Source organism: Leptodactylus fuscus, chromosome 2, assembly GCF_031893055.1.
Source record: "Leptodactylus fuscus isolate aLepFus1 chromosome 2, aLepFus1.hap2, whole genome shotgun sequence".
Taxonomy (NCBI): domain Eukaryota; kingdom Metazoa; phylum Chordata; class Amphibia; order Anura; family Leptodactylidae; genus Leptodactylus; species Leptodactylus fuscus.
This window is the reverse complement of record NC_134266.1, coordinates 272771413-272791703: the sequence shown is the minus strand read 5'-3', so window position 1 is coordinate 272791703 and position 20291 is coordinate 272771413. Positions and strand designations below refer to the sequence as shown.

Sequence of the window (20291 nt, the reverse complement as noted above, 5' to 3'; positions counted from 1 at the left end):
CTGTGGGGTTTAAAATCCAAAAATAGTGAAGTCCTGGGGAGGCGACATCATCAGGACCGCCAGATGGGTGAGAAGGATTCACCGACACCGGGATAATAGGGAATATTGGTGTAAAAGATAAGAGGTGTTATACGGGCTTATTTACCCAACATTATATAACTCCGCTCTTCTCTCCACAGTGGGAACTTCTATGGTTCATGATCCTCACATTCACCTTCTTCCTCACACTCACGTGGTTTTATTTTTGGTGGGAAGTTCACAACGACTACAATGAGTTCAACTGGTGAGTATCTGTATATTGTGTATATATTATACTGCCCCCCCTACACACACACACACACCCCTTGTAAATGTAGGCATATGTAGTTGTTATATTCTTGTACATAGGAGCAGTATTATAGTAGTTATATTCTTGTACATAGGAGGTAGTATTATAGTAGTTATATTCTTGTACATAGGAGCAGTATTATAGTAGTTATATTCTTGTACATAGAAGTGGTATTATAGTAGTTATATTCTTGTACATAGGAGTAGTATTATAGTAGTTATATTCTTGTACATAGGAGTAGTATTATAGTAGTTATATTCTTGTACATAGGAGCAGTATTATAGTAGTTATATTCTTGTACATAGGAGGTAGTATTATAGTAGTTATATTCTTGTACATAGGAGCAGTATTATAGTAGTTATATTCTTGTACATAGAAGTAGTATTATAGTAGTTATATTCTTGTACATAGGAGCAGTATTATAGTAGTTATATTCTTGTACATAGGAGGTAGTATTATAGTAGTTATATTCTTGTACATAGGAGGCAGTATTATAGTAGTTATATTCTTGTACATAGGAGCAGTATTATAGTAGTTATATTCTTGTACATAGGAGGTAGTATTATAGTAGTTATATTCTTGTACATAGGAGTAGTATTATAGTAGTTATATTCTTGTACATAGGAGCAGTATTATAGTAGTTATATTCTTGTACATAGGAGGTAGTATTATAGTAGTTATATTCTTGTACATAGGAGGTAGTATTATAGTAGTTATATTCTTGTACATAGGAGTAGTATTATAGTAGTTATATTCTTGTACATAGAAGTAGTATTATAGTAGTTATATTCTTGTACATAGGAGCAGTATTATAGTAGTTATATTCTTGTACATAGGAGGTAGTATTATAGTAGTTATATTCTTGTACATAGGAGGTAGTATTATAGTAGTTATATTCTTGTACATAGGTGTAGTATTATAGTAGTTATATTCTTGTACATAGGAGTAGTATTATAGTAGTTATATTCTTGTACATAGGGGCAGTATTATAGTAGTATATTCTTGTACATAGGGGCAGTATTATAGTAGTATATTCTTGTACATAGGGGTAGTATTATAGTAGTTATATTCTTGTACATAGGAGCAGTATTATAGTAGTTATATTCTTGTACATAGGAGCAGTATTATAGTTATATTGTGTTTCATGTTTGTGCTATGTATGGCTATATGTATATAATATAATACCCTATAGATGTAGGTCTCACCTCCTGGGACAGTTATGGAATTAGCTGGTCAGGCAGAGTTGACTATTAGATATTTTCCTCCCTTTTCAGTTTTGGGAACAGAAGAGGGCTCTTTCTGACGCTAGTTTCACACTGGCGTTGGTTTCTCTGTTCTTTGGGTTCGCTCGGGGACCCAAAAAATGGAAACCTTATCTACTTAGAAAGCGGTTACTCTTGTAAATCTGCAGATCTCATAGACTATAGTGGGGTCTGTGACATTTCTGCCGGAAATCGATGAAGTGAAATGTCTTGCTTGTAGGACTTTTGTCTTGGCTTATTGATAGCAGGATGGAGTCTCTGATCCCTTAGGATAGCCGTATTTCCCAGAGCTCGGCCCCGCACCTGCCGGTTACAAAGTGTATGTATACATAGATATTGGTGTATATACCCTATGAAGTAGATAAGTTTGTCTGTATAATAACTGAGACCTGTATATGTGCGGTATGTTTTGGGTGTCTGGTGTCGGCCTCTGGAGCTGGATTGAGCTGTAATATCAGGGATGTGGAGCTTCCTCTTGTCTGGTCCAACTGATTAAAATGAATGATCTGCCTAATATTCAGATACGATGTACCGGCGCATCTCCCCTAGGAGACTGTTATAACATGGGGTAGACTTGTCAGGACTGTAGGACAGAACATGATCTGGGACACACAAGACTTGTAATATATTCACTTTCATGTTTTCAAAGACCTAAAACTGTTGTCTCCTCCAAATAATGTCTTTAAGGTGCTGCCACTTAAAGGGAGCCTTCCATCACCTCCACTAGAATCTAGACCACTTAGAAGCAGTTGTATTGGTGGAAAGTAATATATTGAATATGTCTTTCAGGGTTCTCTCTTGGGGGCAGCTACAGAGAGAGGCCTAGAGCCATTTAGAAGGATAGCCTGTGAACTTATGCATGCCCCGCCCACTCATAGGGATAGCCTGTGAACTTATGCATGCCCCGCCCACTCATAGGGATAGCCTGTGAACTTATGCATGCCCCACCCACTTATAGGGATAGCCTGCCAACTTATGCATGCCCCACCCACTCATAGGGATAGCCTGCCAACTTATGCATGCCACACCCACTCATAGGGATAGCCTGCCAACTTATGCATGCCCCACCCACTTATAGGGATAGCCTGCCAACTTATGCATGCCCCACCCACTCATAGGGATAGCCTGCCAACTTATGCATGCCACACCCACTCATAGGGATAGCCTGCCAACTTATGCATGCCCCACCCACTCATAGGGATAGCCTGCCAACTTATGCATGCCACACCCACTCATAGGGATAGCCTGCCAACTTATACATGCCACACCCACTCATAGGGATAGCCTGCCAACTTATGCATGCCCCACCCACTCATAGGGATAGCCTGCCAACTTATGCATGCCCCACCCACTCATGGGGATAGCCTGCGAACTTATGCATGATCCACGCACTCATAGGGATAGCCTGTGAACTTATGCATACCCCTCCCACTCATAGGGATAGCCTGTGAATTTCTACATCCCCCTCCCACTCATAGGGATAGCCTGTGAACTTCTGCATGCCCCTCCCACTCATAGGGATAGCCTGTGAACTCCTGCATGCCCCGCCCAATAGGAAAGCTGACGTTCATTGTGACATCGCCCACTGGACTCATACGTTCCTGTAGATCAGTCTACTCGGCTCCTCCCACTCTGTAATATACTGCCTGCGGAGCATGTGACAAATCCACAGAGAATATTCAGATCATACCAATAGGACTTGCTCCTGGACAGCCAATGTGACAGTTGGTAACATAAGAGCTGGGGGCGCTGTTGCCTTGTTGGCTATAGACATTTGCCTCCTAGTGTGGCGATAAATGGTACTGCATGTGATTATATTTTTAGTAATTTTTTCTGGGGGTTGTAGTTGTTTTGGTGCTTTTGTAGTAAATCTCTACCGTAGACATGACCTCGTACCGTAGGGACAGATGGGTATCCTACAGATCACATGACCTGACGGCGTATTTCTGTCTTCCAGGTTTTTATATAACAGAACGGGACAATGGAGTGACTGGTCCATTCCAATCCTCGTATCTACTGCTGCTGGGTTCACGTATATTACAGCACTCTTGGTAAGAAGTTTTACTGTAGTCACATCCAGAGCTGCATTCCGAATCCTGCCGGGGTAGCTGTTGGACTGCAGATCTAGCCTTGTCACTTACATAGAGATGCAACATGGTAGCGATGCAAAGCACATATCAATAGGACCTGGGTGCAGCTTTGGAAGTGAATGGAGTATTGTCACGGAGCAAAGGTATACGTCCTTCCTCCAGATGGTCTTTTGAATCAACACAGACGCAAGAGGTCGGGAGACAACAGCAATTTATTGTAATCCACAAAGTTAGTAGCCGGCGGCGGTCACATCAACCGTAATAACAATAAGTCCACAGAAGTCACAATCCAATGATAGCTTTGGTTCCTTGGTCCTGTAACTAAATCCTGGCTCTCTGCAGAGCTGTGCACAGGCCGGCTAACACATACTAACTCCAGCTACAACTATATACTAAGACTGTTACACCTATATCTGTGGGTGGGAAGGGCTGAGTCACAGATCCTTCCCCCCTCACCTATACCAAGGAGAGCAGACTCCCTGTCTACTATGGACAATGCACCATCCAACATCTTCTTGGAGACACTGATCAGATTATCTCCACCCATTGTCCTCACTAGTTAGAGGTATTTGCATACAATGTGCTAACACACTAGACCCTAATCAGCCAACTACACATTGATGTATATAACAGGTTAGAGAATACATTCCACATGAAATATATATTACACATGGCCTATAGTATGGACTCTAACCATCCCGTGACAACCCCTCCCCCTCTCAAAACATATGCATGACACAATTGGCCTACACAGGTAAATTGGGGAATGCACATCAGTCTCTATAGGTCATATGTCCTCCTGCCGGGATAACCCATCCGCGTTCTGGTGTTGGTTCCCTCGGCGGTACTGAATGGTAAAGTTGTAGGGTTGAAGGGCTGGCATCTGGCAGAAAATCCGGTGGATCCATGTTGGCGTCTCTCTGAGCTTGGCTTCGGGTCACTGCTCCCACAAAGTAGCACTGTAGATTTCCAACATCGTTGCCTAACAGAACATCGGCCGGCAGCCCACTCATCACACCAATTGTGCATCGTTTTGGTCCATAACCATAGTCGAGTTCCACGGTAGCTTTAGGAATACGTTTCCGAGTACCTCCTGCCAACTCGATAGAAAGGCCAGGGCCCTCCTCTAGGGCCTCGGGTCGAACCACTCGGGGGTCCGCTACCGTTAGGAAAGCTCCCGAGTCCCGGAATCCAACAACTGTTCGGCCATCCAGTAGGACCTCCTGCAAGTGCTTCCGCTGAAGGTTTGCGGGGTGCGTGGCAGAGGGCTGAATCCCATAGACCCCTGGAGGTGGAACAGATGGGTCATTCATGGAGTCATCTGGAAATGGGGCCAAACTTTCTGTCCTAGGGGTGGTTCCCAGGTAGTGAATAGGCCGGGATGCCACGGTGGCCCGTGCCCCCATGTTAACAGGGCAACTAGCTTGCAAATGTCCAGGCCGCCCGCACCCAAAACATCTGCGCTCTAGCATTCTTCCAGTAAGTCGTTGTCTAGGGACAGGGTTGTTCATAGCTGGAGGCCGATGGGCTGGGGCAGGGGTAGAGGGGGAATTGTAATCCTGAGGCCGGACACGAAAGGTGGGTGGCTGGATGAAGGGTGTCTGGCGGACTGTGGTAGTTTTCCGCTCCTCTGCAAACAACCTCTTCCACTGCGGCTTGATGGTCAGGCCCTCATCTGCAAGGGAAGCAGCTTGCTCAACTGTGGCTGGGTTCCGTTCCAGCACCCACTCACGAATCTCAGCGGGGCACTGGGAAAAGAACTGTTCCTTAAGTATGACTTGGAGGATCTTATCGACTGTGACAGCCTCCTCTCCTTCTAGCCAGCGCTTGCATGCTTGCTTCAACTTGTGGGCGAACATGTGGAAGGAGCTTCCCCCATTGTAAGACAAAGAGCGGAACTGAACTCGGTAGGTCTCTGGAGTGACTGCATAATACTTCTGCACCGCTCTTTTAATGGCCTCATAGTCCCGCTGATCACTAGGGTCCATGGCTCTGAGAGCTTCCACAGCCCCATCTCGTAGGTGCCCCACCAGATACCGGACCCAATCCTTCTCTGGGACTTCCATCAGGCGGCACTGGTGTTCGAAGTCCTGAAAATATCCATCAACATCCCCAGCCGCTTCATCAAAGGTCTTGAAGTGTTTATGGGAGACATATGGTGGTTCTCTCACTGTTGGGCTGGGGGTCGACGTTTGATTATAATTCCGCGTAGTTATCTCAGCCATTCGCATTTCATGCGCCATTCTTTCCTTTTCATGCGCCATTCTCTGTTCCTCCTTCTCCGTTTCCTGAGCCCTCTGTAATGCTCTACTCCTTTGCTCTGCAGTTGCTCCTAGCCCCAGCACTGCCAATTCCTCCTCATACAAAACAACCCATCTGCTCTTTTGGGTCTGTACCTGCCACTCCCGTATCTCTCCAGTCTCCTGGGGGCAGCCCTCCTCATGGTCGCTTTGCAGGGTCATCTCCTCCAGTGCCTCGATCAGTTGCTCTTTCGTTCTTCCCTGGTAACTCAGGTTTAGTTCCCGGGCCCTTACTTGTAGACTTGCCATAGTCCAGTTCCTGTATTCTGAGGTTGTGGCTCCATTAATCGCTGGGCTGCTGTAGTCCATCTCGCTGTCCGCTGTTGATCCCACTGCTGCCACCAGTTGTCACGGAGCGAAGGTATACGTCCTTCCTCTGGATGGTCTTTTGAATCAACAGGGACGCAAGAGGTCGGGAGACAACAGCAATTTATTGTAATCCACAAAGTTAGTAGCCGGCGGCGGTCACATCAACCGTAACAACAATAAGTCCACGGAAGTCACAATCCAATGATAGCTTTGGTTCCTTGGTCCTGTAACTAAATCCTGGCTCTCTGCAGAGCTGTGCACAGGCCGGCTAACACATACTAACTCCAGCTACAACTATATACTAAGACTGTTACACCTATATCTGTGGGTGGGAAGGGCTGAGTCACAGATCCTTCCCCCCTCACCTATACCAAGGAGAGCAGACTCCCTGTCTCCTGTGGACAATGCACCATCCAACATCTTCTTGGGGACACCGATCAGATTATCTCCACCCATTGTCCTCACTAGTTAGAGGTATTTGCATACAATGTGCTAACACACTAGACCCCAATCAGCCAACTACACATTGATGTATACAACAGGTTAGAGAATACATTCCACATGAAATATATATTACACATTGCCTATAATATAGACTCTAACCATCCCGTGACAAGTATATTCAATGATGGCTGCTCATACTGTGAGCTGTGTATCTGATTTCTGCATGCGCCCTGTCCCTTTAAGACACACCCTCCTCCACCTCCCACGGTCCGGCAGCCATTACTACCCTGCACTAACCTCGTCTCCGTGTATTTTTATCTGAGCCATCCATCAGCGGCACTTATAAATATTCATGAGATAATGGTTCTTCAGACGCATCCGTTTAAGGCCGCGGCGGAGCGCGCTCCAGGGTTACACCAAGGTTGGGATTTACAGAACATTATTAATACTTCATGCGGGAGAGGAATAAATCTGGAGGAATTTTACATAATGAATCAAATAGAACATCTTGTACTGGAATACACGTGGGATTGGTAATGGTGGGGTTAATGAAAAAATTGCACAAATTAGTAAAAATGCCACCGAGACCTCCATTAGGAGTGTGCTGCACCCCTATAGGTAACGTGAAGGTACTACACTTTGCGGCAGAATAGACTTAGACTTGAATAGGATCTAGTGGAGACCTTCTTTCCTCCAGTGTTCCATACACAACAGCACTCCTATAGGTCATTGAGGGTACTACACCTGAATAGGATCTAATGGAGACCTTCTTTCCTCCAGTGTTCCATACACAACAGCACTCCTATAGGTCATTGAGGGTACTACACCTGAATAGGATCTAATGGAGACCTTCTTTTCTCCAGTATTCCATAGATAACAGCACTCCTATAGGTAGTTGTGGGTGCTACACCTGAATAGGATCTAGTGGAGACCTTCTTTCCTCCAGTATTCCATAGATAACAGCACTCCAATAGGTAGTTGAGGGTACTAGACCTGATTAGGATCTAATGGAGACCCTTTTTCCTCAAACATATTCCATAGGCGACACAGCACTTCCATAGGTAGCAAAGGGTACTACACTTAGGGAGAACTTCGTTCTTGCGACATCCTATAGGCAACTCAGCACTTCAATAGGTATCTTAGGGTAGAACACTTCTTGCAGGGTCTCTTCTCCAGATCATCGTAGGGTGGGGTGTATCACTGACCACAGTGAGGCAGCAACACCAGTGCCCAAACTAGTATTAGACTTGAATAGGATCTAATGGAGATTTTCTTTCCTCCAGCACTCCATAGACAACACAGCACTCCAGTAGGTAGCTGAGGGTACTGCACTCATTGTAGGATTATTGTAACAGAACGTTCTAGAATGGGGGTGTTGCTGGTTTTTACACACTGACCAGTTTGAGGCAGCAAAAGGAGCACCGACTATAGACTGCAGCACTCCTATAGGTAACCTGTTTTATACATATTTCCTAAATGTGTGTACAGTCCAACCGTGACATATACTAGGGTGAGATCCAAATGGGGTAGGTGTTATTTCCATCCATAAACAGCACAGCACTCCTATAGGCAGCATCAAGGCACTACATTTGGGTAGATAAAGCCAGCACAGCACTCCAGCAGGTCAGGAGGTGGTACTACAGATGTGATTATTATTTTTTAACTAACTGGATGTGTTCTGCATTACAGATATTGGCACTATGTCACATCGCTGTGGGACAACAATTGAATTTACACTGGCTTCACAAGGTAAATTACTTATGTCCAGAATCTACAGTATTTGTATTTACTGCTGTTTTGATTTTGCATGATAATCTTGGCGTTTCATACCTGTTATGAGTGAGACATCCTTAAAGGGGTTTTCTGGGACCTTGATATTAATAGGCTATCAATATTACACGCTAGCACCTCCATCAATCAGCTCATTTTTTTGTACCATACACAGCGCCACACATTTGGTAGAGGTTGTTTGGGGTATTGCAGTTCAGTCCCATTGACTTAAATGAAGGATGTCTATTCTTTATAATGCTAGATCCTCACGGTATTGGCTAAAAACCTAAGTCTGAGTTTTCTACGTGTTCCAGGGTTTCCTCGCCGTCGTACTGATCGCCACGGTGGTAGCCATGACGTCTATAGAACAAATGTGGGACGAAGAATGGGAAGTCCTATTAATTTCCTTCCAGGTAACGCGAACAATCTGCTTTCTTATTCTACTTTGAGAACTTTTATTATATTCCCACTTCCTAAACTGCGCCCTCTGCTGCCAGTGTGTGGGCAGCTCTGTGTCCAGCATAGGATGGAGCAGCTCTTCTTGCCTCTCTCACAGCAGCAAATCTCAGCAGTTTAGCTTTGTGTATCCAATCATCTGCTCAGAAATGCTTCCTAGGCCCTTCTCTGTATATACAGTGGGGGTACTCCTTTGTTCACAAAGCACTGACAAGGGGGCGGACCTTACAGTCCTTAAATTTTACTTTTCTGGCATTGACTTGCATGGGCTGTTTACAAATGCATCGGCCCTATTTGCAGAATCTTTATGTATAGAGTTTTATGTGTTTAGTGCACTTTTCTTAATTTAACCCCTTTTTTGCCCGCTCTCTCCTAGGCAACCGCTCCTTTCTTGCACATAGGGGCTCTGGTCGCCATCACTCTGCTCTCCTGGATCATTGCCGGACAATTTGCAAGATCAGAAAAAGCCAGTGAGTCCTGTCCCGAAATACTTACATTTATTGCACGGATCTTCACTTACATTGTGTCATTTACTCCAATCACATCCAAAGCTGCACCTGCATGCTATGCTACTGGGCACCTCCATAACAGGTTTATAGAGCTGCATTAATACATCAGGCTATTGTGTAACACTACATCTCCCTCGATGCAGCACAGCAGAGGATGGACATAGACACTGCTTAGTGCAGGTATCACATGTGTAATCCTGCTGCATAGGTACTTCATAACAAAAACAGCAAAATTTGGAGTGCTGCTTTGGATGTGACTAGAGTATACAACTCTAAAATCGGTACAATAATGCACCACTAGGGGGAGCTCATTGTATACAAGTTTAGATAGCTGTCAATGAGTTCCGTGGGAGATGTTGAAACCCACATGCAGTGAGCTCCCCCTAGTGGACGGCTCCCCAGCCTGATTTTCTGACCTTGTGTCTCTCTAGTTTTTCAGATCTGTTTAATCTTGGCGTATTTGGCCGTAGTCATTGCACTGTATCTGGTCCCCATGACCATTTCCTCACCTTGTATTATGGAGAAGGATCTGCTGGGACCCAAACCTTCAATTATTGGCCATCGAGGCGCACCCATGGTAAGAGGATTGTTTAGACCGGATGGGATTGTAACAAACCCTCAGCTGGGAAAAGTATTCGGTCCTCGGATGTAGATCCATGCATTTCACTGACTACAAGCAGAGAGCTGGCAACTGCTCAGTCCTAAGCAGAAGAGGTTATGGCGCCACCTAGAGACTCATCACTAGGAAAGGGTTTGACCCTTGATAGAGGCAGGTGTGACCCCCCCCCCCCAAAAAAAAAAACAAACAAAAAAAAAAACGTATGGCTGGTTCATAGACACCTTGAATATCATATAGTCACCGATCTCTCGCTAAAATGTACACTACCCAAAAGTAGCCTCTGAGAGCCTTTTTTATAAGGCAACAGGAGAAGCACTTTGGCGCCCTCTTGTGGCCAAACCCAGTAAATACTAAGACCCTGCCTGCAATCCTATCTGCTCAAGCCATAACTGCAGGGTGAGTTTTGCAGCGATGTGATTCGTCTGTCAGGGCGCGGTATATTTTTGTCAGGGAGTGTATTTGGCGCCCCCTGCTGGTCATCCAGCTCTAGTGAGTCCCCCGGACAGTGCCCTTGTCACAACGTGGCCTCATTTTGTCACTCAATTCTTGACATGTTATTTCAGCTGTCCCATGGATCGCTGATCCGTGCAGGAAGTCGCCATTTATACGCCCTTATTTTGCGCAGACGTGTCAAGACTTCATGTCAAGCCGTTTTGACGAGCCGAGCAGTCTGCAGCTTTAGTAGGCGCTAGTGACATCCGAGGCAGGAGACGTTGTGTACCTGGCACCTCGGCAGCCACTAATAAAGCTGAATATTTTGGCGCCGCTCGCCCCCGCTGTGTAGCGGATTCTAATTCCACAGGTTATTGCTTGTATCCGCTTAGAACGGTGTCCTACAAAGTGAGAAATCCTCTGTGCTGCGGGGTGTAATGAATTCTAAATGATGTAACCAATTAGCGGCGCTCAATATTAACACATCGCCTGTTCTGCCAGGAAGCCCCCGGGGAGACTCTCCGAAATGTCAGCGAATCCTCCCCCTAAATCCTCTGCACGCTCCTCTGTAAATGACTGGGTGGGAGTGCAGAGCCCCGGCATACAAAGGGTGTGTGGTGGCGACGACATCCGTGCTGTCACTTGGTGGCGCTACTAACCCCGGTTGGTCAGATATTGGGATTTTACTGGATTTGGAAGCCGACATCTGCTTTATTACAGCACAACGCATGGAATTTATGGTTGCCAGATTACAGAATTATTTGCCAGTCTAAAGGAAGTGTTGGTAGAGTCGCCCCCTACAGCTGATTACTGACTCTAGTGGTGGGGATTACTGGTGCATGGGCCTCATCGCTTTTGGTCCAGAACTGGACCCCTGGTGGGCATGTGGTGGTATAGATCTGTGGTGGTCGAGTAGTATGGTACAGGGCTTGTTAGTTGGTAGGACAGAGTGTGATCCCTGGTGGGCCAGTGTTGTTGGTCCTGATGACTTGTGGCACATGGCAGTGTACCACCAGAAAATTAGGCTACAACTCTAGCGGTCCTAGTAATCCTGCACCATGGCGTTCTAGTATTATTACAGGACCTATTCCCTGGTGGGCCAGTGGTGATCCCTGGTGGGCCAGTGTTGGTATTGGCCCTGATGACTTGTGGTACATGGCACTGTACCACCAGGAAATTAGGTCCTACTAATCCTGCTCCATGGAGTTCCAGTATTATTACAGGACCTATTCCCTGGTGGGCTAGTGTTGGTATTGGTCCTGATGACTTGTGGTACGTAGCCTAATTTTCTGGGGGTTCAGTGCTAAAACTCTAGTGGTCCTAGTAATCCTGGTCCGTGGAGTTGCAGTATTGTCACAGGACCTATTCCCTGGTGGGCCAGTGGTGATACAGATCCTATTAATTGCACATTAATTAATTGTACATAGTCACATTTTTGGTGGACTGGTGTTATTACAGGACCCGTTAGTGGTATGGTCCAGGACATGATTCCTGGTGACCTAGTGATGATACATATCTATTCATTGTTGTCTGGAAGCGTGTAACAATGCCTGTTTTCTCGTGATACAGAGTCGGTGAAATAGTCTTTATCTAATGCCATCACTGGATCCAATCCCTGGTGGGCCAGTGCTGTTATTGGTCCTGATGACTTGTGGTACATATACCACCAGAAAATTAGGCTAAAACTCTAGTGGTCCTAGTAATCCTGGTCCATGGAGTTGCAGTATTGTCACAGGACCTATTCCCTGGTGGGCCAGTGGTGATACAGATCTATTAATTGCTTCCTAATGGTGCGCCACAAAGCCTGTGGTACATAGTCACATTCTTGGTGGTCCGGTGTTATTACAGGTCCGGTGGTGGTTTAGTGGTATGGTCCAGGACATGATTCCTGGTGACCTAGTGGTGATACATATCTATCCATTGTTGTTTAGAAGCGTGCAACAGTGTCGGTTTTTTCATGATCCAGAGTCAGTGAGTAGTCTTATCTAGTGCCATCACCGGACCCGATCCCTGGTGGGCCAGTGGTGATCCCTGGTGGGCCAGTGGCGATGCAAATCTTTTCCTTTGTGTCTAGCAGACCTCTCATCTGGTGACCAAATGTATGTGGTGGTTGCAAAGGACCTGACAAAAATGTCGGCTCCTCGGACGGCACGGTGGCTCAGTGGTTAGCACTGCGGTCTTGGATTCGGTTCCTTTATTGTAGAGCATTATGGGTGACCGCCCTCCTGTCTCCACCTCTATGTAATGGTATCTCCTACAAACCCCCTGTAATACTGTATACTGGACTGTTGGGGGGGTATTTGCCCCCCTGCCCATTAATGCCCCCCGCCTCTGTTGTCTCTTTCAGTTGGCTCCAGAAAATACTTTAATGTCTTTTAAAAAGGCGCTGGAGCAGCGGACGTCCGGGCTGCAGGCCGATGTCATGGTAAGGTAAGGACGGACATTTCCTCCGATTTTTATCCACTCTAGTCACCTCCAGAGCTGCATTCGAAGGCCTTGACCGTGCGGACAGACTTTCAGAGCAGGCCGTGTCTTTCACAATTCGCTACAGCAAGCGGCGAGATGCGAGCGAAGGCCGGAGAATGGGAAACCAGGAGGATTCCGAATGCAGCTTTGGTTGCAACTAGAGTATATAACGTCTATAGAAGGAAAGTAAAGGGAATATTTGGCAGGGTTTGGTTTTTCTAGTGTTCTGGAGATTGGTGCCTCCTTAGCAGGGCCCCCCTCCACCCTGGGCACCGTAGCAGCTACACGGGCGGCCTGTACACCCTGGCACACCGCATGTGTCTCTTGAGAACAGTTGTAACCTATGTGAGGAGAGATGTGGGCTGTTCTGTGGGCGGCCCTCCCACGCTCAGCCTGTTCTGCAGGGTCGGCCATTCTGTAAGATGCCACCTTACGTGACAGATTGTGTCAGCCATGTGTATGGGGAGTCGCAGAATCCACCGTGTCAGAGGGCAAGGCTGCCCTCTACTGGCAGCAGCAGGGACAGCGAGGCATGCTTCATGAATGCTTCCACCACTGCTGGATCCGAAACATTTTATGGACGGATTGGAGACTTTGTCTTTACAGTTATGATGGAATTCCGTTCATTATGCACGACGACACGCTGCGGCGAACCACAAACATCGAACAGGTCTTCCCCGAACTGTCGTCTCAGCTGTCCGCCATGTTCAACTGGACCGACCTCGAGAGGCTGAATGCTGGAGAGTGGTTTATAAAGGTGAGAATCAATCTATCTATCTATCTATCTATCTATCTATCTATATTACAAATTAAATACAAAGGCTTTGTACTGCCACCTAGTGCTCAGTGGCATTACTGCATATGTTCTCTGACACTTCTGTTCCCATCCAGACGGATCCTTTCTGGACAGTCAGCTCGCTTTCCTCAGGGGATGTAACGGAGGCCGCGAACCAGTCTGTCTGTAAACTGACCGACCTGCTAGACGTGGCCAAAGAAAATAACGTATCTGTTCTTCTGAGAATCCATCACCTTCCGTCCAACCATCCTCAGTATGAGAACTACATCAGCATCACAGTGAACACCATCCTACAGTCAGGAATACCGCAGGAGAGGGTGAGCGGTACACCGCCATATCTGTGACATTATGAACACCTATGAGATGACCATTATAGTGTAACAGTAGTAGAAGTGGTATCATATATAATAGTAGTTATATTCTTGTACATAGGAGTAGTATTATAGTAGTTATATTCTTGTACATAGGGGGCAGTATTATAGTAGTTATATTCTTGTACGTAGGAGTAATATTATAGTAGTTATATTCTTGTACATAGGAGGTAGTATTATAGTAGTTATATTCTTGTACGTAGGAGCAGTATTATAGTAGTTATATTCTTGTACGTAGGAGCAGTATTATAGTAGTTATATTCTTGTACATAGGAGTAGTATTATAGTAGTTATAGTCTTGTACATAGGAGTAGTATTATAGTAGTTATATTCTTGTACATAGTAGGTAGTATTATAGTAGTTATATTCTTGTACATAGGAGTAGTATTATAGTAGTTATATTCTTGTACATAGGAGTAGTATTATAGTAGTTATATTCTTGTACATAGGAGCAGCATTATGGTAGTTATATTCTTGTACGTAGGAGTAGTATTATAGTAGTTATATTCTTGTACATAGGAGTAGTATTATAGTAGTTATATTCTTGTACGTAGGAGTAGTATTATAGTAGTTATATTGTACATAGGAGTAGTATTATAGTAGTTATATTCTTGTACATAGGAGTAGTATTATAGTAGTTATATTGTACATAGGAGTAGTATTATAGTAGTTATATTCTTGTACATAGGAGTAGTATTATAGTAGTTATATTGTACATAGGAGTAGTATTATAGTAGTTATATTCTTGTACATAGGAGTAGTATTATAGTAGTTATATTGTACATAGGAGTAGTATTATAGTAGTTATATTCTTGTACATAGGAGTAGTATTATAGTAGTTATATTGTACATAGGAGTAGTATTATAGTAGTTCTATTCTTGTACATAGGAGGTAGTATTATAGTAGTTCTATTCTTGTACATAGGAGTAGTATTATTGTAGTTATATTCTTGTACATAGGGGGCAGTATTATAGTAGTTATATTCTTGTACATAGGAGTAGTATTATAGTAGTTATATCCTTGTACATAGGAGGTAGTATTATAGTAGTTATATTCTTGTACATAGGAGTAGTATTATAGTAGTTATATTCTTGTACATAGGAGTAGTATTATAGTAGTTATATTCTTGTACATAGGAGTAGTATTATAGTAGTTATATTCTTGTACATAGGAGGTAGTATTATAGTAGTTATATTCTTGTACATAGGAGTAGTATTATAGTAGTTATATTCTTGTACATAGGAGTAGTATTATAGTAGTTATATTCTTGTACATAGGAGGTAGTATTATAGTAGTTATATTCTTGTACATAGGAGCAGCATTATAGTAGTTATATTCTTGTACGTAGGAGTAGTATTATAGTAGTTATATTCTTGTACGTAGGAGTAGTATTATAGTAGTTATATTCTTGTACGTAGGAGTAGTATTATAGTAGTTATATTCTTGTACGTAGGAGTAGTATTATAGTAGTTATATTCTTGTACGTAGGAGTAGTATTATAGTAGTTTTATTCTTGTACATAGGAGCAGTATTATAGTAGTTATATTCTTGTACGTAGGAGCAGTATTATAGTAGTTATATTCTTGTACGTAGGAGCAGTATTATAGTAGTTATATTCTTGTACATAGGAGGAGTATTATAGTAGTTATATTCTTGTACATAGGAGTAGTATTATTGTAGTTATATTCTTGTACATAGGGGGCAGTATTATAGTAGTTATATTCTTGTACATAGGAGTAGTATTATAGTAGTTATATACTTGTACATAGGAGTAGTATTATAGTAGTTATATTCTTGTACATAGGAGTAGTATTATAGTAGTTATATTCTTGTACATAGGAGTAGTATTATAGTAGTTATATTCTTCTACATAGGGGACAGTATTATAGTGGCTATATGCTTGCAGATTGTGGTGCTATTATAGTGATTATTTTTTCCCCATAGGTGATTTGGCTCTCAGATCATGAGAGACCCGTTGTACGACATCTAGCTCCAGATTTTCAACAAGCTTCAAATCTCAAAAGAGACCCTAAATTCCTGAAGGACAGGGACATCACCTTCATCAACCTGAGATATACAGAGATTAACCAAGAAGACATCAGGTATTTGTTAGGTTGATTATAATATGCATTTAAAGGGCCATATATATGGTCTCTGCACTGGGCATATGTGACATAGTCAGTATGTCTTATCTTATCTTTTCTCCTTTGCAGGGTGTACAGTTTACAGAATTTGACCCTCAACACTTACACCGTCAATGAGCCGTGGTTGTTCTCGGTGCTGTGGTGCGGCGGCGTTGAGTCCGTCACCTCTGACACCTCTCATATCCTCAGTAAGGTGCCTTCTCCCATCTGGTTATTGGTAAGTGATTGTTCATTGCTTGGTATTTTCTATGGTGGGGGTCAGACGGTGCGTCTACACTACGAGCCTAGTGAATGGGGTTTCTTTGAAACTCCTCCTTCTGCTGCTTCAGTACTGAGGGTCATTACAGTACAGTCAGACCTGCAGTGTAAAGCATGGGGGAGACTGGGGCAGAATCAGGAAACTCTGATGAAACAGTCGGAGTTCAGACTGCTTGTAAGACGAAGTCACTGATAATAGCGAAGTCCTAATGGTGCAAAGCTGCAGTGTAAAGCAAGGTGTAGTCAGGAGACCATTCAGCTGATAGAGCAGATGAGATGTAAAGAGGGCGATGAATCCTCCTCCGACTCCACTCACAGCTAAATCTGCTGTCTGTTTCAGCCTCCAGATGAATACTCGCTCATATGGATCACATCGGATATCGTATCATTCACTGTAATTATAGGAGTGTTTGTCCTGCAGAAGTAAGTGACCCCCTGCTCCTCCTCATTGCTCTCTACGTACTTGAGATTTCCTTCTTCGCTTCATCACGTAATAAATGCAGCCATGAATATTCCAGTAGCTTAAAGGGGCACTCCATGTAAAGAGGTACACTGGGGTGGAGCCTCCATAAGGGGCCATGATTGACTCCTTTCTTGGGTGTTGTCATGCTCCACCCCCTTAGGCACTATACCATGAGATCTAAAAAAGGTCCTAGTGATTGACCCCCACTGATAGGACACCATATTGGTAGGCCGCCCCTTTAAGTAACTTAGCCTTGCTACTACTTACAGGGAAAGAATAAATAAGTCTTTTCTTTTTTTTGTATTATTATTCTGCCACTGGGGCATATTCAAGGGTATTCCAGGTTTTTGGTGCCAGTGATTGCCCCATTACCGTGCAATGATTTTTGGCTGTACCCGTGTGACCCCATCCGAAACTAATCCTACTAGACCTTATGAGATGTGACCCCTTGACTCCTTCACATTCTTAGGAGTCTAGGACTCAATTGGCTCAGTTTTAGACCCTGATGATTTTTGGCTAATTGTAATGGTTCCAACCCTGCTGATGGTTTCCCTTAGAGGCTGCGGTTTAATATTTCTACATGTCTGTCCTTTGCTCTTAACCTTTTACAGTAATTCTGATGTTTTTTTTCATTGCGTTTCTCCACTCTACACGGCTTCTTCTATGTTGTGAACTGTCCTGGGGCAGACATGACCTTCTGGTAGATTTCTTAGCTTGTAGTACCACTCTTCTCCACGGTGTGGCGCCAAGACTTTCCATAAACACCGCTGTGACGTATAATGTAAATCAGAGGTTCTCAAACTTATTTTGTCTAACGCCCACTTCGAGAATTAATTATTTTCTAGCGCCCCCCCCCCCCCCAATTTTTTTTTACTTTACTACATCTTAAGAATCACAATCGCAGTCATTATGTTAATATTGGAGCTTACCGCCATCTATGGTACAGTTTGACAACTTTTGGACAGGAAATAGTTACTGTCTAGTCCCCTAGATGGCGTTACACGAGGAAACGCGCGTTAAGCATAAAGGAGTGGTAAAGTTTGTTAAAAGCAAAAAAACATTTTTAAAGGGGTAGCCTCATGAAGCTTGATCTGCCTTCTAAGCTGCCTAAAAATCTTCTTTCTTCCTGTTTGCGCGCGTCAATTAGCCCCACCCCCAAATTAGCGTGTAGCTCCACCCACCACATAGCGTGATCCTATGGGATGACTGAAGGGCCTGTGATGTCATCAAAAGGTCCTGTAGACTTGGATTTACCTCGTACGGAGTTTCCTAAAGGACCTGGCTCCTCTGCCCACTAGCAGCTTGCTCTATATAATAAAGCTTTATCCTAGTGAACAGAGAGACCGGGTCCTTTAGCCCAGTAGGATTTAGACTGCTTTATATAAGAAAGCAGCACTTATTCCACATACCCCCCCTCTATCTCACAGCAGGGAGCTAGGTGATGTGTATGTGATGTGTATGTGTGGTGCAGACACAGGCTGGCTCCGTACACTCAGCCCCACACAGCAGGGAGCTACGTCATACATGTGGCTCCCTCAGCAATGAGCAGGGGGCCGGGTGCTAGTGTCCATAATGAAGTGAATAAAGTAAGATAGTGGACACACAAAGCAGTATTGCTGAAGCAGTGTATTTAGGAAAAGTCTTACATCCACATTAACAAGCAGTATAGATAGGATCATTGTTATGATACCACCCCTTTAAATTAGCCATCGCCCCCCTAAACCGCTTCAACGCCCCCCAATCTTCTCTGTGCCCTTTACTGCCCCCCTATAGGCCTCCAGCGCCCACAAGGGGGCGTTATCGCCCACTTTGAGAAAGACTGATGTAAATGATTAAATCTCCTCCTGTTACACCCAAAGCTGTGTTTAGAATCCTGTGAGGTCTCAGTCTGCGTAATGCTGTATCCAATGGTCGCCCCTTTGGTGGTTCACTGTCTATATGCAAAATTCTGTTTGACAGGAGAGTATGTTGAATGCAGCTTTGGATGTGCATAGAGAAGAGGCCTAATGTAACTCAGAATACACACAAAATTAGGAAAATGTCCCCTAATACCAGTTTTTATTAGTAATAGACTCTTCAGTCCTGGATTATTACTGGATGGTTCACAGCCTGGTGTTGTTCCTCTCTTATTCCTCCTAGAAATAATACATTGACAGTCAGGTGTTACCGGTTGGCGGTGTGCCCTATACACTATGACAGTGTGCAGTTATCACTGACACTACCAGACTGTGCAGGGTCCCACTCCTTTGATAAGTGGAATGGTAACGCCCAGTTGTCAGTTTATTCACACCTTTCCAGGAATAATAACAGAGGAACGGCACAATCCAGAATGATAAGAAAAGCGGATTAAGAATTGATATCTTATCAATTGACATACAACTGACATATCTGGAAACAAGACATGGCCTCCTTAAAGGGAACCTTTCACCACCTCTACCTACTTCACCTATTTAATAGGTGCCGCTCCCCTGATTCTGGGGCAGGTGGAATTTTTCTTCTAGCCCCCACTGTTCCTGAGCAATCCATGCTGTTAGATTTGGTGCTGAATATGTGAACTAGACTCCCTAATGTCAGGAGGGTGGTGATGACCAGGAGCAGGCAAGGGGCGTGATGCTGAGCTGTGATATGATTGGTCTCTTATTGGAGCTCTAAGTCACGCCCCCCTGCCTGCTTCTATCTAAGATCACCCACTTGCTATTAGGGAGTTTAGTTCACATATCAGCACTGAGAACTCAGGAATGGTGGGGGCTAGACGGAAAATTCCAACTGTCCCAGAGTCAGGAGAGCAGCGCCTATTACAGGATGAAAAGTTGACGGCGTGGTGATGGGGATACATTAATTATAAACACTGTTTTGTTCGTTTTTTAACGGAGCTCCAAACCCACTTTATAGAGTGAAAATACAAAAATCATGCCTAGGGGGCGCTCACTGCGTAGCCCACAGAAAAATGTGACCTGTATTTCTGAGACTGCCGTGGGTCGGGTCGTGATTAACCCCTGTTCAGTGAAGCTGATGAGCGCCCCCTAGCTCTCGATCAGCAAAAACAAAAATCTGACCTATACCAACAAGACTTCTATGGTATCTCTTGTCCCACCACCACGGGGAGATATTACACCATCTCTGGCTGGGGGGCAGCTTGATGCAGCAGAAATCTGCCCCGGTTTCTTACAAGGAAGACTCCGCCCCTTTTAAGTAATCCCCTCCACCACCAAGTCTGACAGGTCTACGCACACAGGATCCCGGGTGAATGATATTTTGGCTCCAACTCTGTCT

The 20291-nt window shown here is 44.3% G+C and overlaps 1 protein-coding gene across 4 annotated transcripts in view; it reads left to right on the top strand.

Annotated features, from left to right (window-relative positions):
* The window catches only part of GDPD5 (glycerophosphodiester phosphodiesterase domain containing 5), a 105194-nt gene that overhangs the window by 74960 nt on the left and 9943 nt on the right, over positions 1-20291 (top strand). For all 4 annotated transcript variants that reach the window (XM_075266286.1, XM_075266285.1, XM_075266283.1 and 1 more), the window contains exons 3-14: positions 180-283; positions 3548-3641; positions 8423-8482; positions 8818-8916; positions 9336-9429; positions 9900-10045; positions 12867-12949; positions 13592-13742; positions 13877-14098; positions 16098-16255; positions 16367-16514; positions 16896-16978. In XM_075266286.1, coding sequence (XP_075122387.1) covers positions 180-283; positions 3548-3641; positions 8423-8482; positions 8818-8916; positions 9336-9429; positions 9900-10045; positions 12867-12949; positions 13592-13742; positions 13877-14098; positions 16098-16255; positions 16367-16514; positions 16896-16978 — 1442 coding nt within the window. The remainder of the gene's footprint in view (positions 1-179; positions 284-3547; positions 3642-8422; positions 8483-8817; positions 8917-9335; positions 9430-9899; positions 10046-12866; positions 12950-13591; positions 13743-13876; positions 14099-16097; positions 16256-16366; positions 16515-16895; positions 16979-20291) is intronic.